The 27,903-nt window shown below is 48.2% G+C and overlaps 2 protein-coding genes across 2 annotated transcripts in view; one reads left to right on the top strand and one right to left on the bottom strand.

Moving 5' to 3' along the window:
• The window catches only part of Nrap (nebulin related anchoring protein), a 71,398-nt gene extending 67,620 nt beyond the window's left edge, over positions 1 to 3,778 (top strand). The window contains 4 exon segments of the mRNA XM_059245869.1: positions 1,364 to 1,646; positions 1,649 to 1,674; positions 2,858 to 2,992; positions 3,556 to 3,778. Of these exon segments, the coding sequence (XP_059101852.1) occupies positions 1,364 to 1,646; positions 1,649 to 1,674; positions 2,858 to 2,992; positions 3,556 to 3,660 (549 nt within the window). The 3' untranslated portion in view covers positions 3,661 to 3,778.
• Positions 3,779 to 3,845: 67 nt separating this feature from the next.
• On the bottom strand, positions 3,846 to 27,747 carry Habp2 (hyaluronan binding protein 2). The gene is made up of 13 exons (XM_059253313.1): positions 27,685 to 27,747; positions 26,891 to 26,927; positions 17,403 to 17,513; positions 14,864 to 14,971; positions 14,021 to 14,137; positions 13,079 to 13,198; positions 12,471 to 12,642; positions 11,277 to 11,374; positions 10,061 to 10,316; positions 8,607 to 8,749; positions 7,687 to 7,821; positions 6,012 to 6,157; positions 3,846 to 4,389 (listed from the first exon to the last, which is right to left on the bottom strand). Exons 1-13 carry the CDS (start codon positions 27,745 to 27,747, stop codon positions 4,225 to 4,227), a joined length of 1,671 nt encoding a protein of 556 aa, XP_059109296.1. The 3' UTR covers positions 3,846 to 4,224.
• Between the last annotated feature and the right edge of the window lie 156 nt (positions 27,748 to 27,903).

Here is a 27,903-nt window from a genome sequence, read left to right on the forward strand (position 1 = left end):
ACCAAATGTGCTGAAAGGCACAGGACAACCTCCTGAACCATCAGAGTGCCTTCTCCACACTGAAACAGAATCAGGTTTCAAAGGAAAGAGAACATAGGCCTGGTGGTTAGGATTGTAGCCAGAAATTTTGGAAGGCCCCTTTTTGTTTTTGTTTTTGTATTTTTTTATTTTTCCCAGCAACTCTTTTAGGAGAGATACTCAACAGTTGATGCTGGAGAGCCTAGAAGCCAAGGACCCTGTGGTTCTATGGTTGGCTGCTTAATTTGTAGTAAAGAACCTTTTATGAAATTGCTTCTGTGCAAGTATGAGGACTTATATTCAGATTTGAAGATCCCGTCTAAAACCAGATGTGGTAGCATGCATCTGTAACCCTAGATGTGGTAGCATGGACCTATAATCACAAATGTGATAGCATGCACCTGTAACTTCATATGCGATAGCATGTACCTGTATCCTCATATGTGATAGCATGCACCTGTAGCCTCAGGTGTAGTAGCATGCACCTATAATCAAAGTGTGGTATCATGCACCTGTTACCTCATATGTGGTAGAATGCACCTGTAACCCCAGATGTGATAGCATGCACCTGTAACCCCAGATGTGATAGCATGCACCTGTAACCCCAGATGTGATCGCATGAACCTGTCACCTCAGATGTGATAGTATGCACCTGTAATCCCAGATGTGGTGGCATGCCTCTGTAACCCCAGCTCTCCTATGGTAAGATGGGAAACAGAGCTCGGAGAATCCTCTAAAGCTCAATAGCCAGCTAGCCTGGCACATACAGTGGCTAACATGAGACTCCAACTCAAACAATGTAGAAGGCCAAGACAAACAGACATCCAATGTTGTCCTCTGTTCTCCACAAGGTGCTCTGTGGCATACATGCCCCCCCTCACAACAATGCATATATGTATTCATGCACATACACACAAGATAAAAATAAGAAGAAATGTAACTATGTAAAATGAGCTAGATGCTTCACTTAAAGTAATTTGAGAAGCATTAGACAAGGTCCCTGCATGCCGTGGAGGACAGAAAGAAGAATGGCACACTTCTATTCCTGTTGGAGGGTTACAGCAGCCATACGAACAGACATCAATGGGCATCTATTGAATTCCAGTCCCGTATCATTGACTTCTCTCATATCCCATGGGGTGGAGATTTGTTCTCCTGTTTTATCAGATGCTCAGAGGCTCCACAGCTGGTCCAAGGCCACACCGCTGGTTTACTTGACTCCAAAGCTTATGCCCTTACCCACTGTTGAGCTTCCTGCTGAAGCCCCAGGGCCCGGCCCCTCTGGGGAGGCTGGCTTTGAAGGGGAGGGACGTCCCCATCAGCTCTCTGCTTCTCTGACTTGCAGTTCCGGTACAAAGAGGCATTCCTGAGGGACCGGGGCCTACAGATTGGGTACCGCAGCATCAACGATGACCCAAGGACGAGGCATTTCCTCCGTGTTGGCAGGCTCCAGAGCGACAATGAGTACAAGAAGGACTTTGTCAAGGGTTGCTCCCAGTTCCACAGCCGCACTGACCAACCTGGTTTCCTCCACGCCAAGAGGAGCCAGCAACTGGCCAGTGCTGTACACTACAGGCAGCCACTGCCCCAGCACACCAGTGACTCAGAGCAGCTAGGCCTGAAGCATGCCAGAAGGCCCATCAACTGCAGAGTGATGTGAGCCACCTCCACACATCCCTGTTACCTCCTGGGGGAGCCAGCTGAGAAGGCACAGTGACAGCCATTGTCACTTCTGCCACACCTGTAGCAAATGCTGTCTAAGGACTGTGCTGTGCAGCCCTTCCAATCCTGGTACCACCTTATTTAACAGATAAAAACCCAGATACAGAGGAGTTAGACAACCTAAGAGCACACAGGAAATAAGTGGCAGGACTGGGGTATTGGACGGGAAAGCTCAACTTCCTCTCTCTCTCTCTCTCTCTCTCACTCTCTCTCTCTCTCTCTCTCTCTCTCCCTCTCTCTCTCCCTCTCTCTCTCCTCATCTCCTCTCTCCCTCTCTCCCCTCTCTCCCTCTCCTCTCTCCTCTCCTCCTCTCTCCCTCTCTCCCTCTCTCCCTCTCCCTCTCTCCCTCTCTCCCCTCTCTCCCTCTCTCCCTCTCTCCCTCTCTCCCTCTCCTCCCTCTCTCCCTCTCTCCCTCTCTCCCTCTCTCCCTCTCTCCCTCTCTCCCTCTCTCCCTCTCTCCCTCTCTCCCTCTCTCCCTCTCTCCCTCTCTCCCTCTCCCTCTCTCTCTCTCCTCTCTCCCTCTCTCCCTCTCTCCCTCTCTCCCTCTCTCCCTCTCTCCCTCTCTCCCTCTCTCCCTCTCTCCCTCTCTCCCTCTCTCCCCTCTCTCCCTCTCTCCCTCCCTCCCTCCTAGAGGAGGATTGAGCCCAGAGCCTGATGCATGCTAGGCAAGTACCCTGCCACTTAGCACATGTCCAATCTGAACGCTCAGGCCCTTGGTGGGCTCCTGCTCTACTTTTTCCATGGGGTCTAAAGAGTTATTTAAGCCATTTTATTCTTTTCCTGGTAAGCAAACCGAAGCTCAGAGAGGGGAGGTGAGTTTTTTCGTGCCACAGAGCACATTAAGATAGGAGCTCAGACTTGAGCCAGGTGTCCCCAGCCTACTTTGCCCCGCTGCAGTGCTCCCAGGTTTGGATGGGAAGATTCCAGGAGTGGCAGCAGGGTGGCCAGGCTCATTGTACACAGGGTCCTCTGTGCACCACGTGACCGCTCTTTGTCTTGACATTAATGATGTCACTGGTGGTCCACATCTCCTCGCTGCATTTTAAATCCCACTCACTCAGTGGTCAAAGCCCCCCAGTCCTCACTGACTATTCCTCTTGTCTCTTCCTCCTCCAAGGTCAAGTACAGATCTGACCTGAGCCTGACTCGAGGTGTTGGCTGGACCCCTCCCGGCTCCTACAAAGTGGAAATGGCTCGGCGGGGCTGCAGAACTGGCCAACAGGAGGGGCCTGGGGTCTCCGGGGGGGCTTACGTGAGTAACAAGCAGCAAGCTGCACCCCTGCCTGGCCAGACTGCGAGGAAACACAAACTCATTGTTGCTTTTTCAAAGTTTATTTTTGGGCAAAGGTCAGCCAGTTCTAAGGAAGCGTGAAAGGCAGCTGAACAAGGCGCCTAATTTCATGGGTCTGAGATGACCGGAGCGGATGACACACGGGTTTAAACTTCCCGCAGGCTTCCTCTGAAGTCATAGCCATTAGTTGTGCAGAGGCAAACCCTACCAGGACGACATCAATCCCGGGCCAGGGCAGCCCAGGCTGTGCTGAGTGCTTGCTCGTTACATGCTTGGAAAGGGTCAGGGACTCGCTGGCTCTAACAGTCTGCGTTTTGAACCCGACTTTGTTCAGAACAGAGACACCACATCTAAATGAGACACAGGCTTTGCTTCTTTCTTTGCCTTGAGGGTCCTTTTTCTCGGGCAGGGTAGAAGAGAGGACAAAGGAGGGGGGGTGAAAGTGTTGGGTGTTTGCCGGGCATCTTAGCACGGCTTGTGGGAGCTTCGTGGGCACTCAGGGGGGCTGTGTGTGATTTCTGCAGGTGGGGCCGGAGGAAGTGGGGCATGGAGATCATCAGAGCCGGGGGGTGAACCCAGATGCCTCGGAGATTCTGCACATTAACAGGAAGAAGACTCTGCTAATGTGAGCCAGTGGCCTCCACCATCATCCTCTAGAGAGAAGGCACTTTCGAGGGTTGCCTGCCAGAGGCATGCCTCCATGGCGTCAGTCTGCACAAGTTATTAAAAAATGGCATACCCTCCCTCCTCATTCTCACATCTGCCTTTATTAAAACTACTCTGAAAGCAAACAGAAGAGCTTGTGTGTTGGGGCTTCTCTCTGATTGCTGGTAAGATTGGATAAGTTCTGTGCAGGATTTTGATGTTGTGGGCCGAGGAGTAAGTCAAGGTGCCATCTCTGGTGCTGGGTCATATTTGCAGGTATCCATGGTGAAGATAGTCTTTGTGAATTCAGCTTTTCCAGAAGGTACATTTGTCAGAAGGGGAGTCATATTTCTTGTTGGTTCCCAGGGGGAGGGGGACAGAGTGGGCCTCATGAAATCAGACCCAGGCTGGGCAGCAGTATCTCTGTCCAGAGCATTGGCCCTTCAGCCCCACGGTCCTCTGGAACTGAAAGGAGAGCCTTGCCTGCCCAGGAAGCCCCTTTTGTCTGGTGCTGTAGAAGAGGGCTTCAAGGCTCCACAGACAGCACCTCAGAAGCCAGCCTCCCTGTGAATGGTATTTTTGATCCAATTCAGGAACTTGGTGACTTGAGTATAGACGCCTGGCTTCTTCCCACATTCCTGGCCCCAGCTCACAATCCCATAGACGAAGTAAGTGCCATCCTTTTCACAGGTCAGAGGGCCCCCAGAGTCACCCTGAGGGAAGAGTCACAGGGGGTCAGCCTTGTGAACTAGATCCAGAGATGTCTCAAACTGCCTACAAGGGGGTGATGGAGTGAAGTTGCCTGCCAACTACCCTGGGCTTCTCTGGAAATCAGTGTCAAAGCTCTTCCTGAGTTTCCCAGCATGCAAAGCTCTTCCTAAGCTTCCCAGGATGCATAGCTCCAAAGGGACAGAAGCTAATACCAGCTTCAGCTGCTGATTTGGAAGAAGCATGAAGCCCGGGGCTGCAGCCACAGTGCTGTGGGCAAGTAATGCTTCCTGACTCTCAGTTCTAACGGTTCCACTGCCAATTCCTAGGGGCCCTCAACTTCAAGTAGCTGACCAAGGTGGGCAATGGTTTGTTTGGACAGACTCACATGTAAGGAGGATAGGGACTCAGAGGCAGCCTGTATGTTCAACCCACTGCCTATTGACCAGGGGCCTTGCTTTTTCAGTGGTGAGCTGTGGATAACCACAGAGGAATTGTGTTCTCAGAGGAATTGTAAAGATTCTTTATGAAGTGCTTAGACCAGGATGGAGATGGGCAGGAGGAAGGCAGTAAGGAAAACATCTTGCTTAATCACTGCACCTGACCGCTTTTATCACATGACTTTACTGTCCTAACCTGATCATAGCCACTACCTTATGGTCACATTGATCAAGGCCCTATAATACAAGACAGAACCAGGCTTCAAACCTATGACTATCAGCTTCCAAATCCTTCCAGTAGAGCCCTTGAGTTATTTAGAGAACTGAGTAGCCTGTGGTCCCACTCATCTTCCAAGAGCTTAGGGAAAACCACATGCACTTGTTCTTTTCTGTCCTGAGTTTGTGGCTTTCCACGCCCCCCTGGAGAGGGGTAGAGGGTCATAGCAGAGCCTCAGACTGGAGAGAGAAACTCCAGTTTACCACCCCAATGGGCTTTGGATTGGCTAGTTATTCTGGGCCCCTTTGTATGGAGGCTTTAATCACAGTGTGGGATCAGAACGTGGCGATGCTAGGTTTCTGAGGACAGCTGGGCAGTGTGTAAGGAAAAGCCTAAACTGAGCTGATCCTGGGAGTCTAGGAAGGATGTACTCCATGTGACATGAACCCTGAGCTCAATGAAGTATGAGTTTTGATTTGGAGCAGGGACCTGAGGTCCCCTGAGCATAGAGTTGGTAGAATCACCACCTCCTCTTTCTCCAGGAGCACCATTGAGTCTTCATAGATCCCAGCATCTGGGAGTATGACATCTTCACAGTGGAGCAAAGTAGTAAAGGTGCTGGTGTTCCAAATACCTGCCTGGGTTGTTCCAATTCCAGGCCCATCACTTAGGGCACTGCTGCTATTGGCTTTGATAATGCCTCCAAACCTCTGTAGTGTGTTGATGGTGACATCCCCTTCAGAGGATGCTATGAGAGTTAAACTAGACAATGCAGCAACACACCACTATGGTTGTTATCCCGACTCATCCCCACTTGATGTCGGCTCAGAGAGGTCTGCCCACCTGTGTCTTAACACTGAAGCAGGCAGCCTGTTGACCCTGCTTCCCACACCGGAGCTATAACTGGCCTCTCTTCTCAGCCTGGTGTCCAGCAAGCCTCTACCTCCAAGTACCATGTGTACTTTCTGACCTGGCAGGTGTCTGTTCCGGGCTTCTGAAGGTTTCCTGCACAAATCATACTGTCATCAATCGTATGGTCGTAGAGTTGGCGGGAGTTGCATAAAGGGTTAGCGATCAGCTTGACTTTAGCATCCAGAAGCTGGCGAGACCCTTCCCCTGTGGGAAGAAAACAGTCATTACCACAAGACTGGAGTGATACTCACGCCACAAGAAGTCACCATTAGTAAGAAGAAGCCACCAGCTCTCAGTTCAGGGAGAAAGGTATTTTTATAGAGGATGGGAAGGAATATCCCATCTTCCAACACCAGGGCTGCTTTCCTTCATCCTCCTCATCCTATGCTTGTGCAGACTTTCAAAGCCATTCTGATCACAGTTGAACAAACCATTTGCTCCATTCTTTATCTTCTCAACTAGATCATGAATTCTGGAATGTGGAGATGGTTTGTAACCATCTTTAATTTCCTACATTTAGCAGAAGGGCTAACACACAGTAGGTTCTGAAGAAATGCATGAATAAATGCATGGTCTCATGGATGCATGGATGGCTGGGGCAGATGGACAGATGGATAGATTTATGCATACATAGATAGGTAGATGGATGGATAAGTGCTCTGATATGTTAGATTATCTGCTTCCTGGAGAAGATGCCCCCTTCTCAAAGATAATGAAATTTCTCAAAGCATCTTTGACTTTGAACATAGTCTTAAGGACTACTTGTGAAAAATAAAGACATTCTAATGTGAGGCCCTATAGGATTCCCAATAAGACATCGCCAGCTGAGCAGACCCTATTAAGGAGAGCAGGAGTGGAAAGGCTTGGATGGACTACAACAAAGAGATACAGAAACTTTCCTGGTTGACCTTAAGTCCATTTAGGCAGAGATTTTCCTTCCCACAAGCCTCTGGCAAATGCATACATATTCTATTTCCCTTTCTTCATGAATCTCAACCTATTCAAAGTGATTTTTGCTGTCCATTATTAAGTATATTATTATGGGGGGGTGACATATTTTGAGTATTTGGTAAAGACTTGAAAGTACTCTTCTGAACTTCTTAATATTCAAGATATCATTTTGGTATGCATAATCCAAGTTCTGGTGGTAAAAATGACAATTGAGAAAGCACAACCGAACTGCTTGAAAAACAAAGCCAAGAGCCTACTGAAGGAGTACCTGACACCGAAGAGCTGTCCAACACCAGCAGCTTAAAACAGCCTTATCTCTGACCCAGCACCTACCAGGTTCCACACGTGCCCACAAATGTTCTGCGTCCAGCATCCTATTAGGTACCACACATGCACACATATGCTCTGCACCCAGCATCCTTCAGGTACCACACATGCCCAGTATCCTATCATGTACCACCAGTGCCCACATATGCTACACCCAGCATCTTTGCAGTTTGCTTAGAGAAGGAGAGAGTCTTCCCTGGTGTACAATGAGTGCTTGAGAAAGGTCACACACCTAGAGCAGGAGGCCAGAGACCACTATGGTGATCAGAGGCTCACAGGGAAAGTTCCATGCAAATGGTTACATTCAACTAGAGCCTGAACAATGAGGCAGATGCATTCTTTCATGCTGCATTTTGAATTTGTTTCAAGAGCAGAGAGAGCAGATGACATTGGTCTTTTATTCTCTGGATGGTGTAGCTCTCCTGTGTGTATGGAGGGCACATCACCAGACTCACCTGTTTCTGTTACACCCCAGCCAGAGATGTGGCACTCAGTCCCGGAGGGAAAAGGGTCATTGGGCAAACATATGGTCTTCACATATTTGGATTCCAGAGCACAGTGACCATTCACTGGCTTTAACTTGAGCAAAGCTGGATGAGAGTGAGAGAGAGAGAGAGAGAGAGAGAGAGAGAGAGAGAGAGAGAGAGAGAGAGAGAGATTGGTTTCATCTTGCTTTGGAAGGTGAGTTAGCAAGCCACGCTGCTCCTCCTATGACCAAAAAACTTTTTCATCCACATTTCACATTTTAAACTTCCAGAGAAGGGTAGCTCAACACAGATAGAATATCAACAGTTAGCAAAACTAATTGGATTCAAAATCATTCCTGACTCATTTTTCAGAAGCAGACTATGGGAAGGGGCTACTGATGAAGGAGGATGAAGGGAGAGGCAGAAAGAGAAGACCCCATGGTATGGCGTGATAGGGATGGCACTGAGCACCCAGCAGCCTAAAACAGCACCGCCTCTTCACCCGAGCACCTCTTAGGTTACATACATGTGCACATATACATTGTGTCACAACACATAGTCATCTGAGAGCTGTGTAACAGCACCCCCTTTTTACGGAACAGAAAACCAAGGTTCAGGAAGATGACCTGAATCCTAGATAATAAGAGAGCTGGTTTACAAGGCTGAGTGCTTTTCATGATACAGTGTTCTCCACACCTCTTCCCTTCAATTGAAAAGTTTTACTCAGTTTTCAACAATGCTATCATATACTCCCAAGTCATAAAAAACTGTGAAATAAACAATGCACCATACAGAATCCCTAAGGGATAACAATGATTGAGGGAACTCTGTGTAATCAAACCCCAGATTCCTACCAGTGGAGAAATCCACCCAGGACAAGACCCATGGGAGGCTCGGGGGATACTTGCCAATGTCGTTGTGTGGAATCTCATCTTTTTCGTTATACCGACTGTACTTTAATATCCTTTCCACCCTGAAGGTCTGCTCATGAGATTCTGACTTCTTCAGGTCCTGGTCCCCTAGCACGACTTTCAGGTGCCTAGTGCTTATGCTGCAAAGTCAAATAAGATGGTCAGGAAATGGCCCTGGGGTGTCAGAGGCAGGAGCTCTTCCCCTAGGAAGCCATGTGACCTTGTGAAGCCCCTGACCTTCAGCTTGAGCATCCTTCTCTACAATCCTTGGTTTCCTTAAAAACTCAGCCTCAGTTCCAAATAAGACAATGCAAGGGAACTTCTCCATCAGTGGATGAAGAGTCCACACACACACTTGTGGAATATTCCTTTACCCTATGTGCATATATGTCATTGTGGTTGGTTTAATAAAAGAGCTAAATGGTCAGGCAGGATTTTCAGGGCAGAGAGAATGCTGGGAGGAAGAAGGGCAGAGTCCAAGGAGTCATCAGCCAGACACGGAAGAAGCAGAATGGAAAGCACATAGATGAGGTAAATGAGTAGCATATAGATGAATAGAAACGGGTTAGTTTCAGTTATAAGGGCTAGCTAAAAACAAACTGAAGCTATTGGCTGAGCTTTTATAATAAGAAGTCTCCACGTGGTTATTTGGGAATGGCTACTGGGAAGCTCTGCCCACACACACTTGTTTTATCTCACTTTTCTTGGGAGACCTCTCTTTTCTCTCTGGGCTTGGCTAAAAGTCAGCCACTGAAGTCTTGAACAAATCTGCTGCAATTTGTGGGTAGGTGTTAATGTGCATGTGCATGATTTCTCTTGGGGAGCACATTAGAATCCCAGACTTCTAGGTAGACTAGAAGATATGCAGGCTGGTTCTTAAGCCAGGGCTCATGAGGTCAGCCCTCACCATGGACTTAGGGAACCTGGAACAGGTAATAATTTCTCAGCTCCTAGAAGTCACCAGAGGTATAGATGAGGATACCTGACCTGGAGGTTCATTGACAATGGGCTATTTTGTCCTATTCAGGGTGGACTATAGAGGCTCAGGCAGCAGACAGACCTGAGTCCAATCCCACTCACTGGCCTTCTTTCCATGAGACTTTAGATTAGACGTTAAACTTTCTGAAGACCCATGTCCCCTTTACAAAAAGGGAACAACACTATGTCTTTCCTTCCACAGACACTTACTAAATACTTCCTGTATGGAAAGGCCTATATGCTGAATGCATCAGGGATATCACAATTAACCTCCCTGGTAGCTAGTTATTTATGGTAAACTACATGGAACAGCTGTGGTAAGCCACGGTTGCTGTATCCCCACCCACTTAAAGCTCAGTTCCCCCTCTGGTGCATTCAGCCCCAGTCCAGCCATAGCTTCCAAGATACCACTTCGTGGGAAGAGCCTGTTTGCACCCCAATCATGCTGCTCCCCCTTCCTAGTGGACACCTACTCAGTACAGTGGGCCGCAGTGAGCACCCAGCAGGGGTGAATCAGGGCACCCCCACAGAAGTGGCCTTGGGGCATGGAGGTGGTCAGCGGCAGTGAGGTCTGCAGGGACACCTGCCATGGGTGCTTGCCCGCTGTACTCTTCAGGCCCCCGTAGATACGCTTGACTGTGCGTTCAGCTGTCTCTGTCTTCCCGCAGGAGTCAAACCCTGGCAGCTCCATCGCAGGCTCCAGCAGACTTCCCTCTGGGTCAGGAGCGTCTGTGGGGCACATGAAGATAAATTACACAAGCCAGCCTCCTCTGTCCCTTTGGGGGTCATAGCTGGATATGACTCTGCCCACAAGCTGACCAAGCATCCAGAGCCAAGAGACTGAACGCCGTCAGCATGCTGTTTGCTGAGTGACTGAGATTTGCTGGATAATTTAGTTCATATAAAGCAAGTTCATAGAACTCATGGTAAAGATGTTGCTTTTATTTTCACATTTTGAAGGTGCATTACTCCTAGGATCTACAAGCATATACATGAAATATACAAATCCATCATGTAGCATGCATAATATGTCATCATCAATGCATGTGTTATGTTTGGGAGCTTTGTTAGTAGAAGAGTGGAGTAACAGGTTTACCCAGAAAGCTGTGGTAAGGGTTGTGAGGCTGTGACCTTGTTCTGTTCCTGGAGGTTGTACAGAGGAAGATGTAACACTCGATTCAAGAGATCAAGAGGACTTGTCAGAGGAAGAGGTGCTTTGGTAAGGTCTCAAAGAATAGTGAGAAACAGACAAAAGCAGATGTAACATGGAGTATTACAGACAGCGACCCATAGAACAATGTCACTTGTATGAAACAGGGAGAGAATCCCATTGGTCAGATAGATGGGGCATGTTCTTTCAGATGTGGGTGCAGAGGTGGGCCAGTGAAGACTGTCAGGAAGAATGAGAAGCAGAGCTTCAGACCATGGCTCATCCTGAGAGGCCATGAGGGCCCAACCAGTGATGATCATTGTACATCCTGACACATGGGCATGTGATCAACAGCATGTAATGCTGAGGACACTGACTGGGGGTTGGGGAAGGAAGTTTTAGAGCTAACCCGAGATGATAGAAGTGTCTAGGCTAGTTCATCATCCTGAGGGCTACAGAGGAGTAGGTAGTGTGGGAGTGGTCAAGTGCCAGGAATGTCGCTTCTTCACCCCAGGTCCCTCTGGGTAGCCGTGACTTACCTGGGGCTGGGCAGACTGTGATATCACAGTACTCCCATTTCACCTTTTCACTGTTAACCTTAACAAAACACCAGGGCTTGTGGTCTCCATCTGGGTTTCTAAAATACAAAATCAAAGGGACTGACCATCAAAGCTCGGAGGCCTAAACATCATGGAAGCACCCTGAATCAGAGGATATTCAGTCCCCACACTGCCCGGCTACTGTTCTTTATTCGAATCCTCCAATAAGTTAGCAAACCTTGGTGTGCATGGTCACAGAATTTTGGCAAAATCTTAACTTCTGGATGAGTATCCCAAGGTCCAGGAAGTAATTTCCAACCTTTGTGCTGGACCATGGGACACACGAAACCTTTCATGGGAGAAGTGAGATTCCTACTGAAGATCTCTTCTCCATGTCTTTAGAAAGAATTACAGACTGATGGACAGGATGAGAGCTGGAATCCTGGCCCCAACTTCTGAATTCCAGGCATGAGAATCCTTTGAGAAGTTGTTACAGGGTTTCCCCATGGAGATCGCACCACAAGAAGGCGGCTCACAGTGGGCACGAGGAGAAAAGAAGCGGCGTTGTGTGCAAGAAGATACTCTTGCTTTGGAACCAGTTCAAAACCAAGAAAAACAACCTCACTCTCCATAAGCAAATCACCTAAGTCATCGGCCTTGGTTAGATCAAAGGCAGAACAAGGAAATGAGCAGAGTGGCCCAGAGACAGGAGACTGAAACGTCTGGTCATCCCCAAGAAGGCTCATTACACTCCTTACACTCCCCTTACTAAAGAGCACAGAACCATCCCTGGTGGGAATTATAACACTCATCAGACACTCCATTTGCTCCTCGGCATCCCTCTTGATGTCATGTGACTACTTCTGCCACAAACTTCATGTGGGAGATAATGTGTCACTTCTTGGTTTTGGGTTGTCATTTTTTTAAGCCTTGTTTTTCTGTTTTTACCCTCCCTGGTATTTGTAGAATTGTGTGGAGCTGAATTCCCCCACAGCCACCACCACAGGACACATGTAGCATTAGTAAGAAATGGACTTTGATGTGAGCCCATGAGACTAGGGGAGTTTTTGCTGTTACGTCGGTGTAACCATGCCCATCCCGAGAAGGATAATCTGTTCAGAAAGGCAGCTGACTTGCAATCTGTTTTGAAATCAAGCAACCAAAATGGAACCTACGGGAGACAGTGATTTGTACCTGCAAAAGTTGTGTTCTGCAATCCCGTGGGTCTCAGCGTCCTCCATAAACATGTTGTAATTCTCCTGCAAGAGGAGGTGGGAGTTCCAGTGAAGGCATGGGTTCTGGTTGACTGTCCTACTCACTTTACCTCGGTAAGAGTAGCCATCACCGACATAACAGTCGTCCGGACCTCGGAGAGAGCAGGCTGCCTGTGAGAACTGTCAGTCATGGACACATTGCCTTCAATAAGGGTTGCCGGGGAAATCAAATGGGTCACAGGACTGGGCCTGACTGTGTATTGTCTTTAGGTTTCACCACAAAGTTCCAGAATGTTCCACATTAAACATGAATTAAAAATATGAAATACTCCAGTTGAGGAGGTGGGTGTTTACAAAATGATGAGGGGAACGTGGAAAGGGGACCTGATGTGGTCCAGGTGGAGGATTGATTTGCCTGTACCACACTCCAGACCATTACCTCCTTGGCAGGGACTGAACAAGCTCAGAACTCTGAGGTTGGAGGAGTGAGGAGTTGTAGATCTTGGACCATGAGCTTACGAGACACTTGAACAGAAAAGGCCTCACTTGTCCCAGAGTCTTTGACAATGTAGTAGTGAAGATCCATACCTACTTCACAGAATCTCCCCCTATACTGGTCTGGACAGGCACATGTAAACCTGGACCTCCGTCTGTGACGGGAACAGACACCACCGTTCTGGCAGGGATTTGGTTTGCATGCCGGAAGCGCTGTGAAGACAGGAAGTGGGGCCAGGAGGGCATGCTAGCAGGAGATATGGCACCCCATGATGGTGGCACTCTTCTGGGGTCATCCTCTCCCAAATGATGGGACACCAAAGGGTATAGACAGATCATTGACACACTAGCAAATATCACAGAAACCTGAAGAACATAGAACATAGATGAGCCATATGGATGGAGGCCATGCAAAAGAGAAAAACAAAAACAAAAACACAACCCTCACCCCCGCAAATAAAAAGATGTGTATATGGGTCACTGAGTAAGGAGTAGCCATAGAAACAGACTGATCTGGAAGCTTTCAAATAGACTGAGCTAGGTGGAAACCTGTCTGTGGACCTTGAGAGCTGTGTGACCATGGACAAGTTAACTTCTCTGAATTGCAGGTTTTTCACCTATGAATTTCTTTCTAGCACAGAGTGGGGAGTAAATCTCTTGGGATGGTATCCTACTCATAGCAGAGACTCAGTGTGTAACTCCCCATATGACCGATCTCAGGAATAGATCAGTCCCTGCTTCCTGGAGGAATCAACTTCCAAGGGGACTGTGTGTGAGTGCTCATGCAGGCGTGTGTGTGTGTGTGTGTGTGTGTGTGTGTGTGTGTGTGTGTGTGTGTAGGAATATAGATACTAGTGAATTCTCCCTGAGTTCTCTGCAGGTTACGTTTTTTGAAACCATAATTAATAAGGCTGTCTTGAATGGCACAAAAACTTCAGATCCACTTCCCCCACTTCCATACAGGGAGATGCAGACGCCATGGGCACATGTTAGAGCAGAGAAAACATTGTGCAGAGAAGAGGCCCCGCCTCCTACCTCTGGAGCAGTCTGGCCCTGTGTAGGGGTATTTGCAGGCACAGCGGTAGTAAGGAGGCTTCTGGGTAATGAGGCATTCACCATGGACACACGGGTTGTCCTTGCACTTGTTCTGTGCTGTGTGAGATACGCAGAGAAGTGGAGAATGAGGGTGGGGCATTATCTGGTGCATGTTCGACTTAGAGGGGCACATGCTTACTCCGGTTTTGGAGACTGGAGCAGCTGACCATGTCTGTGGCTGTCCACAGTCATGAAATGCCAGGCTGTCCCAGGATAAGGTTTCTCTCTTAACCTAAATAAGATTTCTTCCTGTGTCTTTACTCTAGGGCTGTAAAGCCCACATGAGTTCTAAATGCAGACTACCAGGAGGGGAGTAGATGGAAGAGCCCAGGCAGGAGTCAGGCACCTGGCCTCTATGATTTTTGCTCACATCCTAACCTGTGTGGTCAGGGGCAGGTCTGCATTTTCTGTTCACCCCCTCTCACACTGGCCCTGTGTGCCCAGAGACCTTCCTGCCATCCCATTTGAGGATCATATTTCTCTGCTGTGGTTAGTCTAAAAGTAAATTTCCCAGTTTGGGCCATATTTGAGTTAGATACTGTCTCTCCCCTCTCTTAGCCTCAATATTTTTCTCTGCAGAATGGACCCACGAGTCACAGTGTAGCAGCAGGATGCACACAGATGCCACCTGTGACCACACAGAGGCCTGACATCATCATGAATGATTGCAGAAATGCAATTATAACCTTTGTCCAGGATCACCCAGTGTTTTCCCACCACCTTTAGGCAGAGGCCAAAGGGCTTCATGTTTAACCCGTAGGGAATGGAAAGAAATGGGCTCACCATTCTGACACCGGCTTCCCGAGAAGGGGGCTGGGCAGTTACAATGGAAGGTATCCCCTCTGATGATACAATCCCCACCGTGTTCACAGGGGTTGGACTGGCATGGATCTAAGACACAAAGGCAGAAGTCAAGGTCAGAGAAGGGGGAATCCAAAGAGAAGCCCCACCTCTCACCTAACGTCGGCCTCCTGCCCCAAATGAAAGTTTAACAATAGAACTGTTGCTTGGACAAAGGGGAAAACATGTATCATCCTTCAAGATCAAGGATGACTGCGGTCACATGCCCGGGGAGAGGAATGCAGGTGAGTTAGAGGGAGGCAGGCAGACACAGCTGTGACTGTGTCCCTCAGCCCCGCTTTGGGCCAGGCTTTCTCATTGAGAAAGTCCCCTTCCTCCCGTGAGTGATTTTCTCCTCCCACCTCGCTGGGAGTACATTGGGGTCTGTCTCTGATGCCGAAGGCATTTCACAAGCCTGAAGACCTCCCCTACTTACAGTGCCCCGGGGTGGAGGTCAGGCAGAAGTGTGCAAAGCTAACCCACCCCTCATGAAACGCAGGCTTTCTGAACATCAGGAGAGAGGAAGAGCAAAGGCAAGAGGGTGACAGAGAATTGACAGCACAGAGGAAGTGACCCAGCGGCCTCCATCTGTCTTCAACTCCTTGTTCAGTTAGGTTTTGTCATATTTCATCTGTGCCTTTGGCTTTTCATGGTTGTCTGAATGGATCTTCCCTTGGGGAATTCTTTGTCCTCCGCTCACACTCATTGTTCTTTGGTTCAGGAAGTAGGATCCCGGGGCCTGGCTCCTGTTTTGATGGTCTCTTCTGATGTTCTCCTGGTGCCCTGTATCTTGGCCCTGCCTCCCAGGCCACTTTGCAGTAACACAGCCTTTATGCCAGCTCTAAGTGCTTTCCACGCCTTCTCTTGGCTCAGTCACGTGGCTTTGCCTGGACCCAGATTCTTACTTTCCTTTTTGTCCTATTGGTCAGTCTAAGGAGCCATAAACCAAAACCAAGTATGTGATTACATACACATGCACACAACCATACTGACATATATACACACACAAAAACACACACAACTACATTCACATATATACACACACAAAACAAACACATACAACTGTAATCACATGTACACAAATACACACACAAACTACATTCACATACACATATGACCACACTCACATATACACATACTATATACACATACACTCACAGAACCACACTCACATATACATAAATACACACATACACATATACAACTACACTCACATATACACACACAACCACATTCACATATACACACATATATTGGTGAAATTATTAAAGCCACTCCACGTAGTTAAAAGGGAGATTTATTTTGTGGGGTAACTCACAAGTGAAGGGATAGGTAACAAACAGGGTCTGGGAAAGGTATAGCGCAGTCCAGCGGTGTTCTCTGGAGAACTCTGCTTGGTCTACCTCCAGCGTCCAGGGTCCAAGAACCAAGAGAGCCCACCCATCCAGATCTCGGTCGGGTCTTCAGGATCCTCTCTTGGCCCTGCCTTGTAGGCGTGACAGTTACCGAAGCCTCAATGGGGGTTGGAACTTCCAGATCAAAGCTGGAATGGCTACCCACTACACATATACATATATGCACATATACACATATACAACCACACTCAAAAATATACATACATATATGTACATAACCACAATCACATATATACACACATATATGCACACAATCATACACACAACCACAGTCACACATGCATACACATATATACAACCACCTTCACTAACACATACACACAAGCATTTATACACACACACTAACAACTGTGAAAAGATTGTGAATAAAAAGCTGGGCACAGTAACAAATACTTAAAATCCCAGCACCCAGGAGGTAGAAGCAGGCAGAACCCTGGGGCTCAGCTGGCACAGTGGGGCTCAGGCCAGTGAGAGGCCCTGAGTCAAACGCCCAGGTGGATGGATGGCTCCTGAAGAGGAACATCAGAGGTTGCCCGCTGGCATTTAGATACACACATGTACAAGAGCATTTACAGATACACACCCCTCTAACACATACACAGACTTACACACACATACACACAGACTCTAAATAGCAAAAAGAGAAAGAAAGAGGGAGAAGATGGGAAAGCCGGGGAGTCCTCAAAGCCATACTTGTCCATGTTGCTGTCTAAATGCTCAGAGATAACTTGGATTCTTTTGCACAGTTAGGGACTTAGCTTGAGGTCACAGACACAGAACTGACTTTGGTCAGGAGAGTCGGATAATGAAGCATCGCCTTACTGCGTGACCTTGGTCAAGTTGGTTCCTTTCTTGGCCTCCCTTACTTCACTTGCTCCTGGTGGGTAGATGCTTCTTAGCACCTTCCCTCTCCTCCTAGTGGAGGGCTCCGTGGGAGGAAATCCAGCCTGTAAAGCTCTTCAATACCCATTTTACCATGCAGGCAGAGGGAGGGGAGAGAAAGATCCTTGCACATGGTCACACACAAATTCCTTCAGTCATGGTCTCTCCCTCCAATTGGCACCCACCATCATCTGCATAGTACCAATCGGGGTTCTCAGGGGAGGTCGGCATGGCACTGGGGGCTTCATCTGGGCTGGAATGCTCGTAGCTGTAGTAATAGTCATCGGGTGTCCAATCTGCAGGGCAGGAAAGGGCAGAAGACAGCCTAGTCATTAGGCCCGAGGAAGTCAGTCTTTGGCTTAGGGGACACCTCTTCCCAAAGAGCTCAATATCCTTAAGGAGGAATTATGTATCTTTTCAGCTCTTCCCAGTGATGAAGGAAGACAGGAAGGTCGGGCTTGGGGATGTTACGGTCCAGCAACACAGTGCTGGTATTGGGCATGGCAGAACCTGACTAGAAACAGAGAAGGAGATCAAGTCCCACATTTCCACCAACTGTGCCCTTGGGGACACCTATTGTACTCTCCATGCCTTGGGTTTCTCAGCTCTGAGCACAGCAGGAAGCCTCCTGTGGCCTTCAGATCTTCACAATTCTACACAGGGTCTACCAGGACTAGAGCACATGGTGCTGTCACGGTGCCTCACGGGTAGCTTTGAGGATAGTATTTCTCCATGAAACTTCATTAGACATCTTTGCTTAATGCAGTCCAAGACACTTGTCAATTTCCTCCTTGGCCAAACATCTCTCATTTGCATCTACAGAGCATTTAACCACTAATCTTTACTGCGCTCTTATGGGGCCCCGTGCTAAACATTTGCAGATACCATCTCATTCATCCTCACAAAATTCTGGAAGCTGGGCCGGGGATGTAGCTCAGTTGGCAGAGTGCTGATTTTTGACCTTTGTACGCAGAAAACCCTAGACTTGATCCCGGTTCTGTATGAAATGGCTGTGGTGACACACACCTGTAATTCCAAATGACTTCGTTTCTTTCAATGTGCTATGAAAAAGAAAACCCCAACAAAGCCAACTTAAGGAAGGGGGTTTTATTGTGGCTCATGGTTCAGGATCAGTCCACCATGGTGGGAAAGTCAAGGCAGCAGGAGCCTGCAGCACTGGTCCTCACTGGATGCACAATCAGAAGAGGAGAGGGATGAGGAGTGAATGCCGGCACTCGGCTCACTTCCTCCATTTTAGACAGTCTAGGTCTAAAGCCGGGAAACGGTGTCACTCTCCTCCGTGAATCCTACCAACATACTCCCTTGTGTGCACACCTAGATGGGAAATTATCCCTCCCAGGTGTTTCTGCAGGCTTGTCTCCTAGATAGGTTCAGAAGTTGTCATGTTGACAACACTATCACACCAGAATCCAGGAGGTCAAGGCAAAGGGATCAGAGGTTCAAGCCACCACTGGCTGTAGAGAGAGTTGGAGGCCAGGCTGGCACATTGGGACCCTGTCTCAAAAAAAAAAAAAAATCTGGGAAGTATATGCTGGCTGTGCTTTAAATTGTGGAAACTGAGGCCCAGAGAGAATAGGCAACAGCTGAAGGTCTCACAGCCAGTTCACAGCTAGATTTCAACTAAAGTTTGTTTCCGTACAACTGCCATGTCTTTCTAGTCAGTGATAGTGATCAATTGCTTTAATTGGCTCCTCCCACTGCTTTGCACACACACATAGACAACCATCCCCACTGAATGTCCAGCCTGCTACTTAACAGCCACCCAAGTGCAGCCCTCGGACTGTTCTGGACCTTGGTTACCAATGGAGACAGAATGTGATGACGCCCACAAACGGAAAGTTAGGTTAGATGGGACTTTGAGACAAGCAGGTGTGTGCACGTCTAAACGCGAGCTCTTGACTGTGTGCAGTCTTGGAAGATGCTGGGTGCTCTGTGGCTGGTGGAGAGAAGTTTGGAATTGGGAGAAAGTTGAGTTCACTTTGCCCTTTCCTGCTGATGAGAAGGTGGCAAGTTGGCAGTAGAAGCTGTGAGGAAGCCCTCCAGAGAGAGATATGGTAACGAGGCAGGAGCAAATGCAAACTCCTGACTTGAAAGGCAGCCCAACAGAGGCAGTGATGGTGTGCAGGAAGGCTCTCTAGTGAAGCCTGATTACCAAGCACACTGTCTCAGGCATCTCCCCATCACTCTGCTACAGTCTTTACATCTATAGCTTCTGAAAAATTGACTTTTGCACAATGGCTGTTTTATACTTCCCATTAAAAATGGAATTATCTTTTTATTTCGTTTTTGAATCTACCAACTTTGGCTCCTTGGCAAAGTTCCACCTCATTTGCCGCAGTGTCAAGACTCTCTTTGCTCATTATTTTTCCCTGACTGCTTTCCCCAGGATGAAAATGCTCCCAGAGGAGACCACCTCTCCAGAGATGAGGAGCTGGGCTAAAGGTAAGACCACAGTCTTCCTGGAGCAATAAAGTTTCCTCCCATAAATACGATAAAGCAGAGAAAGGAGGGAGAAGGTAGGGGGAGATGTTTGTCCAAGCTGGCCATGAAAGATTTCAAACTGAGGTTTGAAGGAGACAGGGAGTTGATTGCAACTTTGATTCATCTCTTTTTTCACTGGAGGACGTATTTTTGTTTTTCTTATGTATGTTTGTAGGTAAGAGTCTTTCGGGGACCTCCTAGAACCCTTCTCAATAGTCCCACAATTGGAGGGAGATTGGCTAACCTAGACTGTGTTATTGAGGAGCCCCTTCTGCACCCCCATTTTTCGGTCAGGGAGATGGCTCAGTTGGTAAAATGCTTTCTGCACATGTTTGAGACCTGAGTTCAGATATCCACCACCTATGTCCACAAGAAGAACATGGAGGAGGCTGGGGTGGAGACAGGAGATTCCTGGAGCTCACTAGCCAGCTACTTTTGCTGAATTGGGAGGTTTATGTCCAGTGAAAGACCCCATTTCAAAAAACAACAAAAAGCCAGGCAGCGGTGGTGCACGCCTTTAGTCCCAGCGCTCAGAAGGAAGAGGCAGGTGGATCTCTGTGAGTTCAAGGCCAGCCTGATCTACAGAGCGAGATCCAGGACAGGCTCCAAAACTACACAGAGAAACCCTGTCTCAAAAAACAAAAACAAAAAACAAACAACAGCAAGATGGAGAGTGACAGAGGAAGATGCCCACCACTAACCCCAGTCCTCTACATGTATATACACATGCAAACATATAAATGTGTGTGTACCTGTACACATAAGTACAGGTACACACACACAAAATCACATGAAACACAAATCTGTACACATGCACTTTGCACCCATATGCATGCATACACAAAAGTATACACACACTTCATCCTTTGTAGGTTTGCTCTCTCTATATATATACACACACCACCCACACATAAAAATCAATGAAACATATAAGCCTATACACATTCACTTACTAATCACACACACATAAAAAGAAATCATAGAAAATAGAGGTGATGCTTACACATGTGGAATACTGTGACATTTTTAGGGGGTGGGGGATGGGCAAAATACCTGTTGTGAGCATTGGTCTTAGCCTAGTCCTATGTGCAAGGTCTGCTCATTTCTCAGTGAGCTGAAAAGGGACAAAAACATACCAGATCTGGATCAAATCCTTCAGAACAAAACAGGAAACCCTTATAGATTGTGAGTGTCCCAGGTCCCAGTTTGAAATGGACTCAGCAAAGGCTTGGTGGCTCCTGATCACCAGGGAAGAAGAAGCCATTCAGTGGCGGCTGTACAAGCATGCTGCCAAGGTCTTTCCATTTGGGTGGACCCCTACCTCTTCTGCACTGTTGACACTCCATCCTACCATAAGTGTGAACAGTTTAGAGCAAACCTACAAAGGATGAAGTGTTATACCAGGTAGTTGAAGGCACTGGGGATCATGGGATGTTATAAAGGTAGACCAACAAAACTAGCATATGGCCTTGTCCTAGAGGAATCTCCAGTCTAAATAGCCTTGAGGAAGGAAGCAAAAGAAGGAGACTGAAGGGCGACATAGGGGAAGAGAACCCGGGTGTGGCCATGTGGAACCCTGGTATCTTCCCTTTCAGTGTTGAAATTGGATTTGGTTTGAGCCAATCTGAGGACAAGCATACTTCCAATTCTCTACCCTCCATGCATCTTACCGTCTTACAGCAGGACTGGACTTCCCAGTTCATATACCCACCAAGGGAGTTAATTTCCTTCTGCTTGGTTCTGGGCTGACTTTGGGACTTGATTTGGCATTTATGGTTGAAACAAGGCTGACCCCAAGAAACATCGGTGTGGTCCTCCCCTGCTTCCTCCTCCCCTCTCCTCTTCCTTCCTCCTGTCCCTGCTCCTCCTGCCCACTTTCCTGGACCCTCCTGACTCCTTAGTCTGGCCTATGTTGTCACACAAGTCAGCAGCATGACCAGATGAAGGCTTAGACATGAGAAAGCCAGCCAATAGCAAAACAAGATGCCTGACCAACCTCTCATTGGCTGAAGATGCAAGGAAATCCAGCTCAGATCAGCTAAACCTGGTCTAGACCAGAAGAACTGCCCAGCAGAACCCAGACTAAACTGCTAACCCAAGGAATTAATATCTAAATACATGGTTATTGACTGACATCTCCAAAGTTGAGGTCCTATATTATGCAATAATAACAACAGACATACAGGGCTTGATTGACACTGGGTTGTTCATGGGATTGGGGGCATTCCTCACTGGCCTTGTTGGCTGCAGAGTGTGGAAGTCCTTGCTGGATCCTGTTGTGGAATATTAGTTTAAGATGTGTTACATCAGCTTATGCTGTGGAATATTTGTTTAATGATGCAATGATGTGTTGCATTATTTTATATTGCATTTGTTTAACTCTGTGGAGCTGTGTTACTTTGCCTGTCTAAAATATCTGATGGTCTAATAAGGAGCCGAATGGCTAGTAGCAAAGCAGGAGAAAGGATAGGATAAGGGGGAAGGGGGGGAACAGGCAGCCATCCAGCCACACAGTCGGACACAGAGTAAGAAATAAAGAAAAGATATACAGAAATGGAGAGAGGCAAAAGCCTAGAGGCATAAGGTAGAAGGAATAATTTTTAAAAAGCTGGCTAGAAACAAGCCAAGTTAAGGCCAGGCATTTATAAGAAAGAATAAGCCTCCTCCGTGTGTATTTATTTGGGAGCTGGGTGGTGGACCCCCCCAAAGAGCAAAGAGTAAAAACAACCAACAACAGGAACCTCTTCATTTCTCTTTGGGGTTTAACTCATCTATCTGATTTGTTTCCTTGAATCTTAAAAACAGGGCTGCTTCTGTTCTTCCCCACAGTGCCTGGCACAGAGCCGGACGGGACAAACTGGTTTGCCCTATGGTCAAACCTCCCTGCCTTCTGATTGGTCCAGCTTCAAGCAACATGATAAGGACCTTAGGAAGAAAATAGGTGAGATTTTCACTTTTTAAAAACTCCTGACGAGCTCTGTACAAGTCTGTAAAGTCGTTTAACTGCTATCCTGGTAGAAAGGGACTGCTGACTGATATGAAATCCGGTCCCACTCCGGCAGACTGGAGAAAACTGCTTTGGAGAGGCAGCTGGTAAAGCGCCTTCCTTGAAAGGAAGAAAACCTGAATTCAACCCCCAGAGTCCACATTTTAAAAAGCAGGGGTGGGATGCCCAGACTTGTAATCCCCCCAGTGCTGAGGTGACAGAGACAGTGTGGCCCCTGGGGCCCACTGGTCAGCCAGGCTAGCCCACTCCTGAGTTCCAGACCCGTCTCAGACTCCTCAGAAAATTGTGGGTCAGGGAGCCTGGTATGTGAGGCCATGAACATGAGACAGTGTCACAAGCAAAGTCAAAGGTGAGGTGGTCCTCTGACCCCGAGCCCAGCAGCGGCATGTGTGCACATTCATCCGTCCATCCGTGAACATGCACATGTGTACACACACACACACACACACACACACACACACACATACATATATTCATATACACACATTCACACACACACACAAAGTGTGTGTGTGTGCATGTGTGTGTGTGAGAAAGAGAGAGAGAGAGAGAGAAAGAGAGAGAGAGAGAGAGAGAGAGCGCCTACCTCACATGCCCTCTGGAATCTACAAACATGCATGCACACATACAAAGACTGCTTAGGGTGCAAATTCAGGTTACTTAGACTCCTTCTGAACTACTGAAAAGGGGAGAGCCTTGGGGAGAAAGGGCGGCTCTTGGAGGCTTTTATATTAGATATAAAAAGAAATCCTATGGCCTTGCCACTTTATCAGAATCTAGCCGGAAGTAACCATGAAGAGTGTTAGGGGCATCCTGAATTGACATAAATAATTTCAATGGCAGGTTATTACATATTAAATATTTTCCGTGTGTCAGGTACTCTATGAAACTATGCACAAACAAAATTTCCCTGAACTATCAACCTCTGTGGTGAGGGTAATCATTCCTGTTCCACAGATCAAAACACCCAGACAGAAGGGCATCTACACCCAGGTTCACCCAACTCCAAGTTCTGTGTGTCTTCTCATGAGCCTGGCATCATGAGAAGGTTAGAAGGTCTTTGGCCTTTGGCTTTCAGGAAGGAGTCTGCATCAGGAAATCTGTAGCTAGCACATGACCCTCATCCCTCCCCAGGATTCCTGTGGTCCGTGGTGAGGGCCTCTTGGAAAGAGCTCACAGTTAGCACCATGGGGATTTCACAGCTGCTCTGCTAAAGGAGCTTGCCAGATGTGTGGAATGGAATGAAAATCCCTGGAATGTCATCCCTGTTGGCTTCATCCATCACAGAGCCACAGCTGGCTCCACTGAGGGCCTCCCCCAAATCCCAGCCCTGTCGGCCTGCATGTGACGTTTCCAGCCCTGCTGGCAGGCAAGTACAGCCGAGAGCCTCGCTGGCAGGCAGGAGGACAGCTGACGGACGGGCACAGCCTGTGGTGCTGGGCAGAGCCAAGCCAGCTTTGAAGATGCCTTTCCGCAGGCCTGCCGGCTGTGCGTCACCTGCTTTGGGGAGATGGGCAGGGCCTGTGCTGTTTGATGGCAGCCTCCTCTACCGCCCACTGGGGACCGGGGACCAGGCACCTTCTGCTCTAGCAAGGCCCTCGCCATGTACTGGCACCAGTAAGACCAACCAAGGAAGCAGCTTGCCTGAGGGCATGAGCGGGGTGTCTCTCCACCATGCTGTTGTCTGAAGGGAGCATGGAGCTGATGAATTTCATCAAAGAACAGCCCCATGTGCGGTGGGACCAGATGAGGATATGTTTTAAATCTAACTTCCTCACTCCACAGCCAGAAGCCAACAGAGCATCTGGGGACAGGGCCCAGGGCCAGCCTGCGTCCTTTCCTCACCAAACTCCAAACTTGCTGACATTATCTGTAGAGTTCCTGTCGAGATCAGTGTCTTGGCGTTCTAAATCCCACCCTGTCCACTCCTGTGTGAGTTGTTTTCTAACTTGAGTCTTTGCCTTAAACGCCTCTGGTGCTGGGGAGTTCATTGCCCCCCAAGAGCCCATCCGCTCATTCAAATTCTGGAATATTCTAATGTTAGGAGATTCTTCCTGTGTGGAGGTCAACTCAGACATTATGCTTTGTAATCTGTTCAACTAAAACCTTATATGGACACATAGAATGAATGAATCCACTCTTTTCTTTGTCTACAGGGTTTTACATTTATTCTACCAGTGCATTGTCTAAGTCCTAGGTATCATAAACTAAGTACTAGGTATCATAAACTCCCTGTAGACATTGTACACAACATTCTAGAAGACGGTAGTAAAGTGCCTTGTGGTAAAGACACTTCTTGATTTTTTTTTTCCATTTCCATGTGTGAGCATGTGCATGTGGAGGACAGAATCATCCTTAGCTTTTCTTCCACTTTGCTCATTGAGGCAGTGACTCTTAATCAAACCCAGAGCTCCCTGATAAAGCTAGCCACACTAGCCAGCTTGCTCCCAGGATCTCATCTCCATCTTCCAAGGTGAGAATTACAGGATGGCTGCCACGCCCACCTAGCCTTTGCGTGGGTTCTGGATCCATTTCTCACACTAAAGCAAGTATTTTATCCACCGTGCTGTCTGGCCCATAAAGATACTTCTTAATCCCCACAGTTCAACTATGGACTACAAGTGGAACCGCTTTGTAGACACTTGAAGCTGGGGTCCCTTGACTCTTCTGTGCCCCATCTCTTCCTGTGTTTGCCCCATAGCATCCACAACCCTGTTGTTCTGACCTCCCAGGTCCAAGGACCCTTTGCTGGCATCGGAAGAACGTGTGCTCGAGGCTGGGGAAGTGGTGGTCCTTCCAGCCTTAGCCTTGGCCTCTCTCTGAACTCCACCCATGCTTGGAGTCTGAGTTGGAGCCTTACGGTCAGTTGGACTGCCTCCCTTCCCACTTCCTGTCTTGCTTTGGGGAAAGATGCGGAGTCCCTCTACCATCCATGCTCACATGGACACACATTTCTGTTCCATTCCCTCAGCATGTGGGGCGAAGGTCTGGGTCACCTGCTCTGAACCGCCACAGTCTATCTGCCTATCCAGAACTCTTTTCTGGAGAATATTGGTGGCTGATCAGGATTTGGCTAGTGGGTACCATCTTTGCTCTAAGTAAGTCCTTGGATGCAAGCTTGAATCATGTCTGTCATCTCCATACACAGGCTGTCTTCTCTGGTCTTCTAAGCATAACCAACCTAGTCTATTACCTGTGGGCATGTCTGCCTTTGGTCCCTTGGAGCAGTGAGAGGAACTTCTACTCCATACTCAAGCAGGCATTATGTTGTTCAGCCCACTGTGGTATGAGCACTAGGCAGAGGAAATAGAAAGTGTTCAAGGTGACAGAGTGAGTCTGGGAGAGACAGAGAGCCTGTGAGAAACAGCCCTGTCCACTCAACTGCCACAGATGGGAGGATGCTCTGTGTCAGATACTGTATGACACAACCTCTTTGATGCAATTGTTTCGTGTATTTGTGGGTTTTTTTTTGTTGTTGTTTGTTTTGTGTTTTGTGACAGGGTCTTTATAGTCTAGGCTGGCCTCAAACCTGTTATGTAGCTGAAGCCTGCCCTGAACTCCTGACCCTCCTACCTCTATTTCCCAAGTGCTGGGATTACAAGAGCATCCCACCATGCCCAGTTTTGAATGCAATCTTAACACCATGCCAATGCTGGACATGGCATCTACCTCAGGTCAACCTGACTCTCAGTGCTGCATGCCTTGTTATCACTCTGAGAATTCCCGAGGGTTATCTGGACATGTTAAGCCCGAGGACAGCAGTGGAGTGGTGCTGTGGGGGGCGTCGCTGGAGTAGCTAATCCTGGAGCTGCCTGTCCAGCGTCTCGGCTTCCCTGTGGGGGAATGTGGTAAGTAGGGTGGCCCCTTGCTCAGTCCCATCCTTTCTCTCCTCAGTCACCAATGGACAAGAAGTCAGTTGCCTCACTGCTCTGGGCCTCAGTTTCTCTCTCTCTGTAAAATCAGGGAGTATAATCACATTAGTAGTTTCTCCCTTAGATGGTTGAGACTGGCTGTGTCCACTATTACACACACAGCTGCAGTGTTTCTGGATAAATTCTCAAAGGTTTCTGTGATACCCTGCAACCAGCTGAGTCCCAAGGTCCTTTAAGCACATCTATGCTCTGGCTCTCGGCTGGTGGAAGCCTGGGATGACGGCACACTCACCTGGGTCTGGGGGCGCAATGAAGGGCATCAATGAGAACTGAAAAACAAAACAACACAGTGAGTGTCTGAAGGAGCTGCCAGCTCCTTCCCCAGATGCCCTGGGCCAGACATTGCTAGTCCTCAGACACAGGTGTGCTGGGGGTCTGCTGGGGGAGAGGCAGGCCTATCTGAAGATACTCCCTCTCCTGTGCACACATCTTGACCCTTCTACACACACACACACACACACACACACACACACACACACACACCTGTGGGAATGTGGCTTCCCTTGGATCTGCCACAATACTAACTAGTCAGTTGCTCCTGGACCATGAGTAGCATGGTTGCATTATGTTCCCATGACAACCTCATCCACAGGATTTATAACACTTAGGACTTATGCTCAAGTCTTAAGTGATTCTTGGGGTGACTGCCTCTGTAGATTAGGAAACTCTCCAGAGGTTTCCCGGCGTTCTTGGGATAAAACACTAATACCTGTCCTGAAGGAGACTTGTGGCATTCCTGTTTAATTTTCCTATAGGTTTGAACAGTGACAAAATGAAACTCAGGGAGGGCAAGGGTAAAAAGAAAGACAGACAGTGATTTCTGATGTCTGGGACTGTGTCTCCGTTTCATTACCTCATGGTCCCCAGCCCTGTTTTCATAGGGAATGAGACAGGAACACATGTTTCATGGGAGGTGGGGAGAGAGACTAGACCCGGGAAAACAGGGACCACCTGAAAGTGCTGAGGAGGAGCCGGAAGGGAGACTGGGGGTCCCCTGAGGAGGAGTGTTGCCTCTTTCGACCTCACCCCCAGAGCAGCCAGTGGCTGTACCTGGGATCTGGTTGCCTGCTCTGCCTCACCTCCCGCCATTGAATTTGTGTGGAACCTGTGGTCTGTGTCCCTCTCTACTCAGGGAAATACCACTCAGGGGTTTCTATTTAAGCCGAATAGGACAGGCTGTGCCTGGCTCCTGCCAGCCCTGAGCAGTGGGTAGGACAGGAGAGATACCCTTTATGAGCTCACAGA

This window comes from Peromyscus eremicus, chromosome 1 (genome assembly GCF_949786415.1).
Source record: "Peromyscus eremicus chromosome 1, PerEre_H2_v1, whole genome shotgun sequence".
In the NCBI taxonomy this organism is placed as follows: domain Eukaryota; kingdom Metazoa; phylum Chordata; class Mammalia; order Rodentia; family Cricetidae; genus Peromyscus; species Peromyscus eremicus.